This window comes from Alosa pseudoharengus, unplaced genomic scaffold (genome assembly GCF_046254945.1).
Source record: "Alosa pseudoharengus isolate Yale_2024_CS ecotype anadromous, Long Island Sound unplaced genomic scaffold, YU_APseudo_1.1 YU_APseudo_1.1_scf_21, whole genome shotgun sequence".
NCBI lineage: Eukaryota > Metazoa > Chordata > Actinopteri > Clupeiformes > Clupeidae > Alosa > Alosa pseudoharengus.
In genome coordinates this window covers 12,700,811-12,718,310 of record NW_027468674.1, presented here as the reverse complement: position 1 = coordinate 12,718,310, position 17,500 = coordinate 12,700,811, and the positions used below count along the sequence as shown (strand labels likewise).

General features: G+C 44.1%; 1 protein-coding gene across 1 annotated transcript in view; it reads right to left on the bottom strand.

Annotated features, from left to right (window-relative positions):
* camk2g1 (calcium/calmodulin-dependent protein kinase (CaM kinase) II gamma 1) overlaps positions 1–17,500 on the bottom strand; it is a gene marked incomplete in the record, with an annotated part of 63,879 nt that overhangs the window by 5,423 nt on the left and 40,956 nt on the right. The window contains 7 exon segments of the mRNA XM_076297914.1: positions 491–585; positions 747–822; positions 7,445–7,540; positions 9,201–9,246; positions 9,637–9,681; positions 14,281–14,355; positions 15,964–16,004. Of these exon segments, the coding sequence (XP_076154029.1) occupies positions 491–585; positions 747–822; positions 7,445–7,540; positions 9,201–9,246; positions 9,637–9,681; positions 14,281–14,355; positions 15,964–16,004 (474 nt within the window).

The window sequence follows — 17,500 nt, the reverse complement described above, 5'->3', positions numbered from 1 at the left end:
GACGCAAATGATAAATGGCAAGAATCCAAGATTTTTTCATCAGTCTGAAAATAGTTACACCTGCAGAGATGGCCTAACACAGTGTTTCCCAAACTTTTTTTCTGGGGACCCACTTTTTAAAAATGACAGACCATCGCGACCCATTTCACTTCAGAACTAACATACAACCACCAATATTGTTTTAGGCCGCCACAGGTTCTCAAACTTTTCTATGCCCCCCCCCCCCCAACCATTCTACAGTGCCATATCTATAGCTGTCCTCTCTGCGACGTGTTCGGCCCCCCAGTTTCAGAGCTATTCTAGAGCTAAAAGAAAACTGATAGCTTTCCTGGTTAAATGGTATAAACTAGGCCTATTACACAACATAAATTGTGCTGGCGACCCAAATAAAATCTCCTGCGACCCACCCGTGGGTCACGACCCAGTCTTTGGGAACCTATGGCCTAACAAATACAGATCTGAGGTGAGAACTGACAGGAGAGGTACTCACAGTTTTCAAAGTAGAACTTGTGGAAGTCCATCCCCTCCACCAGGTTGCCAAGGGCCTCCGGTTCAAACGAGGTCAAACCCGGGTCACAGATTCTCCTGAAAGATAGAAACACACACACACACATAAGCAAGCATTAAAATGGTATACGTACAATCAGTATACTGAATGAAAATGCAAACGTCTGCATAAGTGGAACTGAGCAAACTACTGCATGCTGGGACATGTAGTTTTGTAGTGCAAGGTGGGCTGTACTCACGTGTAAGCCTCAAAGTCCCCATTGTTCATCGCTTCTATCAGCTGCTCAGTGATTTTGATAATCTCCTGCTTACGAGCTGCACACCCAACCAGACGGATGGAGAGAGAGAGAGAGAGAGAGAGAGAGAGAGAGAGAGAGAGAGAGAGAGAGAGAGAGAGAGAGAGAGAGAGAGAGAGAGAGAGAGAGAGAGAGAGAGAGAGAGAGAGAGAGAGAGAGAGAGAGAGAGAGAGAGAGAGAGAGAGAGAGCATGGAGGAGAAAGGGTGAGGAGGAGTGAAGGGAGAATAAAAAAGGAAATGATCAAAAATATAGGTCTTAAAAGATTCACAAAAACATACTGTAGCACCCCTAAAATTTCACCTCCATAAAGTCTGGCTGGCTGGGCGGAGGTCCTGGATGGACAATAGATGCAATTAAACTACCGTTTAATTAGTATGAACTAGAGCAGTCTGGCTAGACTCTCGTCCCCTACATGAGTGCACACACGCACACACGCACACACACACACACACACACACACAATACTGCAGTAAAGTCACAAATTCAGACAGAGACACTACTTCCACTATCCTATCCTCTCCTCTCACATCAACTCAGCCTTCTGTAGTAACCACACTGCAGCTAAGCTATTTCACTTTGTCCATCTTTTTACACCTTATTCATTGTGCCATCTTTACACACAGTGCGTGTCATCCAAAAAAGAAAATCCTGGGATCAAATTGCATTGCGATTCCTGAATTGATATTTCGTTAAAGGTCTTTGGTGGCAGGGACAGAGATATCATGCTCGGCAATGACATTTCCATTCATCAGTATGCTGAGTCATGCCGCCACGTGGGACTGCAGGACAGGCAGCCGAGAGGAGCTGCGCTCAGCAGACCCACCGGAGCAGAATCGCAAACGGTAATTTCATAACGCGGCGGGAGTGTCGGTGGCGGCAGGGCTCACAGTCAGATACAATACGGCTCACTGCAGCACCGCTACCCCCTCCCCATCTCTTTCTTTCTCTCCCTCTCTCTTTCTCTCTCTCTTTCTCTCTCTGTTCTATCTTCTCTCTCTCTCTCTCTGTTCTCACTCTTTTCTCTCAATTTTCTCTCTCTTTTCTCTCTTTTCTCTCTCTCTCTCTCTGTTTTCACTCGTTTCTCTGGTCTCCATCTGGCACGATCTGAGACGGTACTGCTCACTGCAGCAGAGTAAACCCAAATCTATGGCCAGCTCCCTGACTGTACCAAGACAGCACTGCTCACTGCAGCAGAGCTGGGCTACTAGCCTCTACGCCAAGCCTAGGCCCAAATCGATGGCCATCTTACTGACTGTTCTTTTAAAAATAATTGTATGCACATCCCACCTCACTGAGGCCAGGTGCAGGACAAAAAAGGCTTATCAAGGAAAGAAGAGTAATAACTCATGCCTGATGAAGACCCTGGTGGGTCGAAACGTTGCGTTATGTTTTTAACTTAATAAATGTAGTACTTTTGGGAGATTGCAGTGTGCGGACAACCGTCTTACTGACTGTCCCGAGACAGTACTGCTCACTGCAGCAGAGCTGGGCTAGTAGCCTCTACATCAGCATAGGCCCAAATATATAGCCGTCTTACTGACTGTTCCGAGACAGTACTGCTCACAGCAGCGGAGTAAACCTAAACCTTAATCTATGGCCATCTTACTGACTGTACCAAGACAGCACTGCTCACTGCAGCAGAGCTGGGCTACTAGGGACTAACTCTGGTTGAATGCATCACATGGCAACATTTAGGTTAATAAATGAAGAGTTCCTATCTCCTTCCTATTTATAAATGCTATATCTCCATTTTTAAAAACATTAATAAGTCATGTTATGTAATTGAGTATTTCATGTAATATCAATACAATTGCAGTTGTGTTGTTTTGATTGAGTAAAGATCAATCAAATAACAATAACCCAATTACAGTTTCAATAAAATCACCTGGAAAACAAAATAAAAGCAAATGATTAAAAATGTATTAAAATGGAGGATATAAAATTTTGGAACCAAACTCAAATGTACAATTCAAATGTACATGGTCCCTAACAAATAAAATGAATAAATGCATCAGCTCAGACCCAAATCTATGGGCCAGCTTCCCGACTGTAGGCCTACCAAGACAAGACTCCGCACTGCAGCATCACTTTCACAGATGCTAGCTAGGAGAAGTATCGCTGAGATCTGACCCAAATCTTTGCCAAATAGGGCAATGTAAGCTGACCGTCCCAGGAAATCCTGGTGATGCTTTCTCTGTCGTGGTGAGCATATTGCCACCTAACACTCAGTTAGCTCAGATTTAAATCTCGCCCCCATAAAAACTCCACAAAAGACAGGCACATTCAAATAGTCTACACTTAGGGTGCTGGACCAAAGCAAAAGTCACAGCAATATCGAAAAAAAAAATTCTTCACACACTTGAATCTTGCACCCACCATTTTGAGTTTGTGGCTCAATTGTGAGTTTGTGGTTGTGATCGCTTAAAGGATAAAAGTGTCTGATAAATACCGGTCACTTTATTTCACTTGCTAGAAAAGGGCTTGATAGACCACGTACATCCACTACGGGGGACACCTCCAGCACTCTTCAAAACTCTAGAGTGGAGCTGACCGCTGATGCACCAACTCAACTCACACTCGTCTAGATTTTATGGGTTGAATGTTTCACTTTGTTCACTGTCTGGACAACTTAATGAGACACGTTATCTATTAAAATCACATTACGGCTGTGAGACTAGAAGGCTTTCTGGTGGGTTAGGTAAAGGACAGTGGCTGTCTAGACTATTTAAGGAGCGCATGAGCTGTTTTCATGAACTTTTCAGAGAGGCTTGGTCAGTATTATAGCACAGGAGTAGCACGGAATGGCATCACTCAGAGAGAACAGTAGACAGAGCCAGGTAGAAAGAGTGTGTGTGCAAGCTGTGATAAAACCAAGTTGCATGTTTATATGAGTGAGTGCGTGAGTGAGTGAGTGAGTGAGTGTGTGCATGCGTGTGTGTGTGCGCGCATAAGCTCCTTCAACTCCTGTCTGTCTGGCACACAGCCCAATCCTCTATTATCCGCCCGTCTGTCGACAACCTCAAGTAGGAAAAACACTCCAGACGGTGGAGGTGAAACGGCAAGATGGCGACCGCCTGACAGGCCGCTCGTGTCTCAGTGCTCTTCTCGAGTCGACTCCCGTCCTCTTGGACTGACGGTCTCCAAGGAAACGGATTGAGAAACGAGCCACTGAGTGTTCCTATTTATTTATTTATTTTATAGGGACAGTGCACAGTGTATAACTGAGCCTGATTATAGCATAGATGCTCATTTACATCTGTAGTCCCTGGATGATGATGTATGGATATGAAGTAGACTGCCAGGGAATAAGATATGCATATGTGTGTGTGCTTGTGAGTGTGTGTGCTTGTATTCTACATGTGCCTGAGCCATATTGCCAAATGTGCTATGTATATTAATGCTGTTGTTTTTTGTGATTTCTAGTGATTTTCCATGTGGTAGTGTATGCACTTGTATATGTACATATGTATAGGCTGTACATGAATAGGTTTAACATTATTGATGTGAGTGTACAGTATGTGTTTGTTGAAGCGAGCCTCATGTGTGTACTTGTGTAACAAAAGTTTGTGGTGTGAGTTTTGTGTGTGTTTTCTGTGTGTGTGTGTAAGTTCACATCCCTGGGTGGCTCGCCAACTTACTCTTGGGTGAAGCGCCACCCCCTGTGGTGCTGGCCCCACCCCCTTGCCCACCCTGCGACTGAGCGCGCTCCATCTCGGGGCAGGAGGCGTGCAATGTGCTGTTCCACGCCATGCGCTTAACGTCATGCACCTGGCCGGTAGAGGCTGACAGGAGGAGGTGAGGGTGGCGAAGATGATGAGGATGAAGTGAGGTGACGAAGACGGCAATGATGGAGACAAGCATGTAAAAGGTTAACGGCATGCAGTGAGAAAGAAAGGATTGTGTTGATGTAAGTAAATGAATGATTAAAAGAATAAGGTGGTGGGTGGAGGGGAGGGGAGGATGGGTCGGGGGTGGTGATGCTAGTCTAACAAGAGTTGGCAGCACAGTAACCGACAAATTAATGATAAAAGGCTCCATCTGCTGTTTTTGTCCAGGCCAATATAAGCTCTCTGGAAGGGTGTGAGTACGGTTGACTGAATTCTACTGATACCCATCCAGCACTCATGAAATCAAGGAGGAAAAGGAGGAGAACTGGAATGAGATGCTTAAAGCAGGATGTTAGCATGCTAGCAAGCAAGAATTGGCAGCTATTGATTACAAGCTGGTTTGATTTATGTGTGGAAGGTGCTGGGATCAAAGAGGAGTGGTGGGATCATTGCTGAACTGGTTGGCTCAGGTGCTCACTGTAGAACTATGCTATTCAGAGTTAAACTGTCAGTCCCATCACTGTTGTTGCTTCAGCCCTGCCATAAAAATGTTTTCATTATTCCATGTTCAAAAAGACACAGGAATATTTGTATTCGTCAACTCATGGTATATGATGCTCCTATGTGTCTAATTCTCTGTAAAGTTTAATGTGTATGTACCGTATGCCTAACACCAAAGATATATTTCCATAAGTGGACCATAAACATTCTATTCTATTCTAGTGTCTTTTATTCTAAACACTCAGTAGGCTATACTTGGGAAATCATTTAATCATGTGACTAAGGATAAACATCATTACAAAGTCTTTGCCTCATTGGCTTTGGGTTTAATTGATGTGATCATTAGAAGGGAGTGGAAAGTCGGTTGTTTCTCTTTACACAATGTGAAAATGACAGGATGTTTTGGAAGTGGAGCTGGGGGGGGGGGGGGGTGAGTCTGTTAACTCCTCGAAGGAGAGGAAACTCGAGCTCGAAAATATTTCCACAGAAGAGAACACACAGTCAAGGTCAAGGAGAGGATGAAGGTGTCCAGAACAGAAGTGGTGTGCCCAAAGGGGAGCGAGAAGAAGCTTGGTGCCGTGTTGACAGGATGGGCAGATCTCTTCCTGCACTGTGTGGACAGGATGAGTAGGATGCCATCCCCATTGAAAGGAGAACTTGCAGAAGAAAAGCAGGAACTTTGGGAACTGGAACAAGCAGGAGATTGGGGGAAGGTCAGGGGAGGTGGGGGTTCAGGAAGAGAACTGGAGAGAAAGAGGTGGGGGAGGGTTGTATACAAGAGTGTCCCTAAAAGAAAATGGGGAAAACTTCTGGAATGTTCTTCAAAGAAACAAGAAAGAGCATGGTGGGTCAACATGAATGACAGAAAATGCAGGGGATGTGGGGATGTTGAATGGAAGGTGACCAAGCTGAGCTGTTGAATGGAAGGTGACCAAGCTGAGATGGAGGTGTGCAGAGAGGTAGACTACAGAGAGGAAAAGCGCAGGAGTGCAGAGATATCCTATAGACCCTTTCAAGAGAGTTCCATTATCAGCATCATAGTTGGCCCCACAAGACTTCCTTTTTAACATTCCATATGTTATCTTAATGCAGAGGAAGTAGATTGGGGCCCAAATAGAACGTTCAAGCATTGTTTTTGTTTTTATTGTTGAAAGGGTCAATGGAGTCGTGAAGTGTGACGTAGCGTTTCCATGACGGCAGAATCACTGGATCTAAACAAACTTTCGAAGTGGCTTAAATAGCATTGAATGTAGACATGTGGCATCATCTCTAGCTAATAAATTGTTTTAAATGTAGGCTATAGCCATTTAAACGTGCTATACCTGCTAGGCAGCAGCTTAGCCACATAACACGGATTCCCTGGCAGGTGTAATAGTAAGAAACAAAATTCCAGTGGATATTTCACGTCTTCTCAAAGACTGGCGGCTGTTAAGAGTGACGTTTTTTGCCCAAAAAATGAAGCCAAAACACGTCCGTGAATTTAAGGATTTTAAACGCATGCTGTGAAGTTACATGCAGGTCTCTTTTACGGAGGAAACCCATGCTAAAATAAAACTCTGTAGTCACGAATTTGATAGTGTTGGTATGAATATATGTTGTAATATGTGATTCCTACAGTGTAAAAAAAATATACTAACGTCTAAGAAACGTAAAATGATTGAAATATATTAAGAAAGCCACCGCTATGGTGATTTCTAATGGTAGATTGATTTGTTTAGATCCAGTGATATCGCTGCCTTGACAACGCTACGTCATGGCTTCGGGACTCTATAGTGCATGGCCCAATAGGGAGGATCGTAATAACATGAAGATTTTTAACTAGGGGTGGGGGACGGGGGGGACGGTTGGGTTGGAGTACGGGTAAGATGTACAGTATGACTTTAAACAGTTCCAAATGTTTGTGTGTTGGTTGGGGGGGGGGGGGGGGGGGTACAAGTAGATTTTTTTTGGAAAGTCCATGGTGCACTGCCCACTTACAAGTTTTGGGGGGTTACAGAAGTCAATGGCAGACTGAACATAGTGGTGAAAGTCACCCCAAGAGGAGGGGAAGGTTTTGGGGAACAGTTAGCCGTTTTTGGGGTTAAGGAAGTCAATGGCACACTGTGCACATACTGGTAAAGTCACCCCAAGAGGAAGGAAAGGCTTTGTGGAACACTTAGCAGTTTTGAGGCTTAAAGAGGTTGATGGTAAACTGCCACCCCTGGAGTTCCTGGAGGAGAAGGCTTTGGGGTAGCAGCAGGGGGATGGTTGGTGTGTTAGAAGCGGCATGGTGGTGGTGGTGGTGGTGGGGGGGGTGTCTGCTGCGTACTTACTGGCAGGGGAACTCTGCGGGGATCCCAGCAGGGCAGGCGGATCCTCACTGGCGCTCATCACAGCGCTGTCGTTACTGGCACCCTGAATGCTCTCCGCTGGGGGTGGTGCCGCAAATACACGCCAATCACACACAGGCACACACACACACACACACACACACACGGACACGGACACGGCAGGAGAACCGCAGAGTAAACAAACAAAACGAAAAAAGTAACCCAACTGTGTCTTCTGGTCCACAACACACACCTACTATACTGCCTTTACCATAATTACGCCTTACAGAGGAAAACATGGTTCATGGAAATGGATGGAACCAAGTGTGTGTGTGTGTGTTTTTTTGTTGTTTTTTTTGTGGCAGAACTATGTGATAATGAACCTGGGATAATACAGGTTTAGGGGTAGGTTCTGGAACCTTTTATGTTCCAATGGTAGAATTACTCAACACTCAAAGAGCATGGGGATAATCCTTTAATGGACGGAGGACCGTTCTCAACTGCTCTCTCCCCAAGATGTCTATTTCAGTCCTTTTGTTTAAACATGCAGATGGACGCCTACAGCACACGTACGTAATACGTATACATTCGCAGGCCTGTGCGTATGGACATGCTCGCTTACTGTAATCACCCGCAGGGCACGGCGTAAACAAGTCACAAAACTCACGATGACTACGAGACAAAGCACCTCTACTCAAAACAGATGGAGACAAGGACACAATGGTATTTAAAACAGGGGGATAAGTGGGTAATAACATTCAATCACTTCTTTCACCCCACCCTCTGCCCCTTCCGCTATACTCCCTCTTCTCCTCTCTTACTCTCTCTTTCTTTCTCTCGGTTTCCATGGCATCTGGGTGCTTAGCAAACACAGAATGCATATATTCTCTGACTGTATAGATCATTGTCACCAATCAGATTTACAGTTATTGACTGGACTTGATGACCATTGTTTATGGTTACCCTCACAGGCTCGTCACATCTTACCTGCTTAAGTAACACCTTGTCCTATCCTCGGTAAGACGCTGAAGACGGCATAGGCCGAAACACGTCCGTCTTGTGACATGCTTTCTTAAAAATTAAATGAGTTAAAGCTTGAGAGTATGTTTACTCTTTGTTTCATCCAGTGCTTAGCAAACACAGAATGCATATATTCTCTGGCTGTATTCATCATGGTCACCAATCAGATTACCAGTGATTGACTGGACTTGATGACCATTGTTTATGGTTACCCTCTCAGGGTCCAGCCTCTGTTACAGGGCCTGTTTGTCTCTCTGTCTGTCTGTTCGTCTGTCTGTCTGTCTGTTCGTCTGTCTGTCTGTCTGTTCGTCTGTCTGTCTGTCTTGGTATGTCTCATTCCACTGTGACCAACAAGGATCATCCTCATCTTCATCTTAATCCCATATTTCGACCAGAGCCAGCAGAAAAGATGTGCAGCTCCACCGCTGAACAGAATCAGAGCCAAAATGGACCCCCCTGGTGCTGGGTAATGACCATTACAGTTGCACTCCCTCCCCATTGCACACGGGTGCAGCAGTGAGCTACTCTGAGACTGTGGCGTAGAGACTGTAGAGTGTAGCTGGGTGAAAGTGTGGTGCTGGCAATAGCATCAAGTGGGGGATGGGGGGGTGGCATGTCTGAGAGCCACTGAGCCATGGAGCACAGGTAGGGGAGGGGAGGGGGGGGATTCAGAGGGGCAGCAAACAGAGGAGGAAGAGGAGAAGGAGGAGAGGACTAGGTCTGTAGCTACCTTTCCTACCTTTCATATCCTCCTCCTCATTGGTGTTGCAGCTCTCTGTGGATCCCTGGAGAGAGATACAGTATGGAGTGACAGAATTAGTAGGTCTTTTTTTGCTAAACCATTAGCTTATATTAACAGACTCAGATCTCAGTTTTAGTGATTCCTTTTTTTCAATTGGCTACTTTAAGAATACATGAAACTATATGTAGAATCTATGTAGAATCTTATGAAACTATAAGAGAATCTATATGGACACCTCGGTTGTTTCTTCATTATGTAAAAGTTTAGAGAATAATTCATGGTCTCACAGGGGCAGAGGGGGATTTAACTTGATTTCTGAATGTGCTGTTTTTGTCTCCCTTTCACATATTACAATTGAACTTGTCTGAGAGGTGTCCTGCCTTGGTCTTCTTGAGGTTTGGACCGAGTTTGACAGGGACACTTGGGGTCTTACCTTGGTGCCATCGGGGGGATTGTGGACCACTGTAGTCTGTGGTTCCTAAATAGTCAAATGTATAGTTAAGGTTAGATGGTTAACTGACACCACTTTCCCCTCCAATAACAGACACCTCTTACGTTCCCAAGTCACACAAATGGCCCAAACGTCCGTTTGATGAGTGGTAGTGGTAGAGAGGCCAGTACACAGTTTTTTGTTTTTTTATTTTTGTTTATGGGTGTTATTATAGGGGAAGTCAAAAAATAGTGCTACAGGATGTGGCTATCTGTACTTGTGACTCTGTATTGTACCACATACACAGTACCACTCATCCCCAAACCTTACACACACACACACACACACACCACAGAGGTTTCCTTAAGTCTACATCCCATGCTGAACGAGCACTAAAAGATGCAGTTGATCCCCCCCAAGCTCTGGGCCACACATAAACTAAACCCACACCACGGTGAATCCTATTTCAGGTCAGCAGAGAGACAGAATCAGGAGTTGGAACACCAATCAATGCAGTTTTGTACATGTTCCAGTCAATAACCCCAAATGACAGTGTAATTGCCTCTCATTTAAAAAAGCATGAGCGAAAGAACAGATGGCTTTTGGGTAAAGAAATTGAAATGTCAAAGCGACCAGAGGGGATTGTGGTCGGTGGCCTCAAATGTGTTTTTTTTTTTTTTTCTTCTTTTTTCTGCCTGATTGACTCTGTCTCTTGTACACCGTTTGGTCGGGTTTGACATTTGGAGCGACCAGAGGTCTCCTCACAGAGGGTTCAAAGGTCATGCCTGCTGCTTAATGGCTCGAGACGCAGAGAGTTCCCAGGATGCCGATGGAGTGGTTTTCTGGGCTGAGTTTACATGCAGGGTCCATTTGAAGTGTCATCTCAGCTCTCCCCTGCTAAAAGATGGACCTCTAGGGCAGAGACAAGGGGAATGGGGTCTGGTGATCTGGGAAGCCATGACGGCAACAACCTCACTTTTCAGAGTCGGGGGGGAAGAACTGCATCTTGTAAAATAAAACAGGCAACTAGTACGTGTGTGTGGGTCTGTGTTTGTGTGTGTGTGTGTGTGTGTGTGTGTGTGTGTCCTCGTTCTCCCCCCCTCACCTATTCCTTCCTAGAGAGTGACGGCACCTAAATGGGTGAAGCCAGCAATGACACTTTTTGGGGCTTTGTTGCCTTTACTGCGATAGGACACAACTAGCGTGACCGACAGGAAGTGAGTGGGAGAGCGAGAAGGGGTGAGATCGGGAAATGACCCGGGGTCGGACTCAAACCCGTGTCCCCGTGGGCGTTCAGACCCAAATGCAGTATGGGCGGGGCGCCGTAGCCAGTTGCACCACAGGGCCCCCGCCATGACACTCTTAGAATGGGGAGGGGGCGCAGGAGACCACGGCCTGACCCAGATTCACCACCTGGTGTGGACGAGGAGGAGGAGGAGGACGAGGAGGAGCAGGACATGGTGCTGGCTAGCCGCCTCAATCAGACGGGAGCAGGGCCTAAGGCCTCGGCCAGAGAAGACTAGCTCGGATTGGTTGGGGCTGTTTGTGCTGCGCAGTGTTGTGTTGGCAAGCAAGGTAAGGAACGTGGCAACGCAACGCAACACAACGCAACATAACAAACCACTCAGACTAAGTCAAAACATTCATAGAGCTGGTGTGTATGAGAGAGAGAGAGAGAGAGAGAGAGAGAGAGAGAGAGAGAGAGAGAGAGCGAAAGAGAGAGAGGTACAGGGTGAGAGTTTATGTATGAGATAGAAAGGTGTGTGTGTGTGTGTGTGTGTGGCTATGGTGGTACACCTCTTGTCAAACTTGGAACAAGACTGTTGCTGTGGCAAACACACGCATACATACACACATACACACTCCCACCAGTTGCCTGGTAACATCAAACAGTACCGAAAGCAAGCACAATCCAAGCCCAATATGGCAGGCTTCGAGGGATCAAGGAACACCACTGGGTATGCAACTAGGGCAAACTCATGGAAATGTTAACACTTCATTTTAGGGTGCTTTTAATAGAGCTACACGATGCCTGCATAAGCCCTTCATGACAAATGACAAAACAAACGTAAACATTTGCAACATTACAGGGTTCCCACACCTTGTTTTAAGATCAAATTCAAGGACCTTTCAAGGACTTTCCAGGCCCAATATCCTTAAATTCAAGGACCTACTGTAATGTGTTGATAAATTTCAAGCGCGGGCATGGTTAAATCATGTTACCTCAACAGACCAAGGATACCTTGTCACAGTTTTCTTTTATTTTTTGTCATATGACAGGCCTATTCTATTTTTCATGTTTGTATTTTGCATAAAACTGAACTAAAATAAACTTGTCCTAAACAAGTTAAACTCGTTACCATGGTTTATTCATCAGAATGTTAAATTAAATATTTGGGCAACAAACACTACACGTGGGAAACACGCAGAAATCACGCTGGCCGTGTACATGTTGATAAGCGGAATTGTACGTAATTGTATGGATTTTTTTTCCTCAAATAGAAATTCAAGGACTTTCAAGGATCTCCATTTATTTATGTCTCTTTTCAAAAACTTTCAAGGGCCTTGAATTATTTTTTTCAGATTCACAAACTTTCAAGGATTTCAAGGACCCGTGGGAACCCTGAGATTAACACCTGTACATGTTGTATATATGTACAGAAATGTACAGATCTATGGTTATGCATATGGCCACGGCCACTTACTGTAAATCAGGGGTCTCAAACACCCGGCCCGCGGGCCAAATCCGGCCCAATTCCGGCCCGCGACGTATGTCAAAATAATAATGTAATCCGGCCCTTGAGGCTATTTTTAATTGCGACAAACAACGATACTGATTAAAATAGACGATAGATCCAAGTACGGTGACAAATCTCATTTGTACTCTGCTCCACTATTTGCTAGACATCCAGAGCTTGATTCAAACCCAAAATCGCTGTGCAAAGTTTTCAGGAAATACTTGTATTACACGTGAGAAACACAAAGACCGACGTGCATTTGTAATGACATGGAAGCAATGCAGGCCATAGTTTTGCACAAATTGAAGCAGAAATAGGCCTACACCAAATGTTGAAAAATGTTCACGTGTGATGGTCTTAGGTCGGCTATGTTATTCACCTATTCTGATTCTGAAGGAGAATATCCTTTTGGAGATTATGATCGATCGTCTATTGACAGTGATAGTCACGGTGCGTCTGTGAATGGAGGTGCGTCTTTGCATGTATACGACGGTTTCCACTAAGCATACCATGCTTATTTCGACCCTCTGCCCAACATAGCTTGGAGGTTGCAGTGGTAATCGTGATGATAGTGTCCGTAATGGACGTGGTACAGACAGCAGGGCTAGTAGAAATAGGGCTCTAAAGAACTACAAAATCACCCGCAATATGATGCAAACTTCTGGGTACTCAAATTACCCGCGATAGGAACTGATTTGACCAGGATACTTTATTGTAGGCCTTGTGGTTTAGTAATAGTTTACTATTGTTGGTATACATCTTAGGTGTTTTACTGTTAATTTGTTATGTGGGTAATATGACAAAAAAGAAAGTAAACCTGCTCAAATATGTTAATCCAGTATTTACTGAAAGGTGCATAATTTGAGGTGCTTGCCATCCAGTGGCAAATTAGATGGGTAAATTTACCCCCTTCATAAACTTTTGTTTATACTCAAAGATTTTTACATTTACAGTAGGACTTTATCTCTGACCACTTTCAAGCCATGGCCTTTTGAAATTTTTATATAAAAATCCAATGGTGTTGCTTTCTTAACCCTGACGCCTAGTTTGCCAGGTTTAAAAAAGTTATGAGAGGAAAATATTTTTATTTGGTGTGAAAGACACACATATGCCTACCTGTTTTTATGCTTTTTTGTTTGTTTTTATAATTTGTATTAATATTTATTTTATCATTATTTTATTTGCTAAGGTTGCTAGCACAGGTGACATTTTAGGAAATAGCCGTTCTTTTTTTAATTATTCTAACACTGACGTGGCCCTCCAATCAGATGACATTGGCAGAAGTGGCCCCCAGCTCATTTGAGTTTGACACCCCTGCTATAAATACATGCAGCACAACAAATCACAAAGCTAAAAATGACTAAGAGAAAAACTCCTCTACTCAAAACTGATGGAGAGAAAGACCCAATGGTATTTAAAACACATGTGGGGATTAACATTCAATCAATCTTTCTTTCTTTCATTCCTCCTCGCTTCTTTCCTCTGTCCTCTCATCACAGATTCTCTGACAAAGGCATACTCAACTATTTGCAAGGCTAATAACTATTTGTGTGGTTTATCTATAGACTTGTTATAGATATTGTCCAGATATAATGCTTGTATACTCTAGTATATCTTTGTTTAAGAAAACCATTTTCAAACAAGTGCTGTGTCAACTAGCTGTCGTTAGTGTTGACAACAACGTTGTTTATGATAGCCGACAGCAGAAGAAATTAGCACTCATTAATGTCTATGAATGTTTATGTGAACTATCGGGAAGGGCTTATACAGGTGTCGTGTCACTGAATGAAAAACACCTCAAGGTAAAGCGTTACCATGGAGACAAATCAACACAAACAGAGCACAAGGCTAACTAAAAGGGAGGGGCCGAAAAGAGGGACAGAAAGAGACATAGTGGAAGATGAGGTACCATTGGTGCAGAGGAGGGCATGTTGCTGTCTTTGCTGCCACTCACTACACTGTTTATAGTGTTGTTTGTCTGGGGCTGAAGCAGAGAGGAAGAGACAAACAAAAAAGGGGGGATGACTTCCTGTTCAGAGCAATGATATCAGCATGGACCTGTAGCCCTACTGGCTGCCGGGCCCTTGAGGATCAAGGCCCCGGCCAATCCTTGCACACAACCAGGGTTGACTGACAGGTGGTCCAGCCAATGGGTGGGTTGGCTGTGTGCAGAATTTCCATACTGATAGGCAGATTAGCGAACAGGAATCATTGGTATCTCAGGTCTTCTTTTCTTTTTTTTTCATACAAACACATGCACGTACATGACCTCTTACTTCATTCAAACATAACATAAACCAAAAGAGAAACCAAAGTACATATAGGGCTAATGTCAGCCTAAAATTTCAACAGGTTCCGCCCAATGTCTTCAGACTAGCAAGACACACCAACGATGGCATGCAAATAATTGGTTGCTGGCATATCACAAGTGGGCATAGCAGGACCTTAGGATGTAGGCATTCGTATTCAGTGCATCCCAGACAACATGGCAAAGACTCGGTGTCCAATGTAGCAACACTTGGCATCCTGACTGATATCTGCTTCAGCCTATAAACAATTTGCAGGCAGTGAACGACTTCAGGGCAAATGTTTCTTTTTTTAGCATTCCTGAGGCCTAGAAGATCAAAATGTTAAACTTGTCCTCAGTTTATATAGTTAATCTATCATATTACTCGCAAGAATGGAGTCTGTAATTTGTGAGAGTGATTTAGGACTAAATGATTTCCATTTAACTAAGTCGGACATGGCTGCCCAAATCGATCGTTTCCACACAGGAAGATTGATTTAGTCTGAACTAAACCCTTTCCACATTAAGCCCAAGACCTCTTTTGAAGACCCACAGGACCTGGTCTGAATCATACGACGAAGCCAGCCAGCCAGCCATAAATTGGGCTTCGATAACCAACCTTTGCAGTTGTCATAAAGAAAACCACAACAACAATGCTTAAATAGCGTTAGTAAGGCGGATACATATCTAAGCACTTTTTTGTGGGTGGCTGCCACACTAGCCCCCGACACACCAGGGCAGCGATTCAGCCTCGTCACCAACGACTCTTCCTGGCAGCCATGGTAAGCCTGTTCTGCCTGTAATTGCCCGCGAACCGTCGGAGACAAAAGTGCTCACCCCTCCCCATCCCTCTTTCCGAAACTTCTCGTGGTCTCAGGGCGATAAGGCTCTGCTACAGAGACCCCGAGACAGGACACGACACGACACGACAACATGTCCCTCGTTGTCCGAGGGCGTCTACAGCCAGGTCCCTTTTTTTTTCCGGACACTAGAGACTTCAGCGGGATCGTCGAGGCAGAGCTCTGAACAAACATGTAATGGGCTCAAGCTTGGGGAACGATACAATTAAGTCTGGCACGTTGCCCTGTTTGAAGTGATTCACTGCCTGCACAGAGAGAGAGAATGCCTTTGGAACACTTACAGGACACTAAAGAAACAAAAAAAAAACTAAAGTTCACAGAACTTCGGAGGAGAAAGTTGGACAAAAAGTAGGGCAGCACCTGAGGAAGAGATTGAGAGAGATAGAGGGAGGAAAGAGAGAAGGAGAAAGAAAGAGTGCACGGCATCAGCACTAAGACACCTTACCTTCGAACCATCTGCCTTCTTATTGAGCAAACTCCTGCAAGCTGAAAATAAACAGGGAAATATTACTCTCAGGATTAAAACCATGTCAGTCTTGGACTCTTGCAAAATTTTCAAAGCAAAATCCTCCCATTTTTTTTGTTCCGAATTCTTCTCTGAAAAACCCTTCACCATTTGAAGAATAATTTTATGGATTGACATGACAATATGTGTCTTCTTAGGGGGGGAAATTTTGAGAAGTACAATTTTCATTGTCACTGTAATCATCCTAAAAGCCTCATCTGGCACTGGCAATTCCACCCAAGTCTAAGTGAAATTGCCAGTTTTCCAATATATTAAAAGTCTATGACCAATTTCCTATCAGTCAAATGTCATTTAGTGTAAAAGGTGATGAGGGATAGGAGACCTTTCCTTTTCATATCCTTTAGGGTCTTTTTAACTCAAACACACACACACACACACACAAAACATACATAGAGTACAGAGCAGCACACACACACACAATATCAAGGCATCGCAAACTCCATCCCTCTAAACTGTTTTTGAAACAGTCCTTACCTTCCTTACATAACAGAGCAAGAAAATGGAACAAAATCAAAACCATGACGAGGAGTATAAGAGAACAACTAGTGCACGGAAAGAAAGGATGAAACCAGTGAGTGGCAGGCACCATTCCCTTAGTCATGCATCGCTCCAAATGGGAAGAGAGAGGGGAAAGAGTGGAGAGAGTAGTTTCTTATCAGGCAGCCAGCCATGCAGTATCAGCAGTTAGCGACTACAATTTCCATGATGCATCACTTCTTGTAAAGGGCCTTTCTCCGTGCTTGAGGTGAGGTGTCAGGTCACCTGCTTGTAGTCACTTTTTAAAAGACATTTTGACCTTGGGTGACCTCTGAAGGTACTGTGCAGCAGATTCATTCAAGGACGCAAACGATATGAACAAGCCAAAGGAGGATAGTTATCACTGGTGAGACAAGCATGGCAAGCAGGAAAGTCTTTAAAGTAGTGTGACATCTACAAACTTTATCAGCTCATCATTAGCCTAGCTGACATGCTACAAGCATTTACAAATTACCATAAATTGCAGATTTAGAGTCACAATGCTATAGAAATAGGATAATATTTAAAGCAAGATGCAATGCTAGAGTGATGAGGATACTTAGACATAACTATTTGAAAATATGTCTCTGCAGCCCATAACATCTCAGCAGTGTCTGTTGACACTTACATACACCCGATTGGTCAAGATTTAGTGTTAAAACACGCTGATTGGATGACTGACTCAGACACATTAAAGCTTCCAGTACAATCACCAAAATGTAAGTGTTCAAGTTCCTCTATGATGGAAATGATTCACGCTAATTTCAAAGTTATCTTAAAAGTTAGCTTACCTTGCAAGCAGCTAACACTGCAGTATGACCTACAACCAATGTCTTTTTTCTCTTTTTTTCCTTGTCTTTTCCATCTGCCTTGATAGCTGGAAGCATTACTGGTGATGACTAACACGCCGCTATACCTCATTAGCTTGCTCTATTTCAGG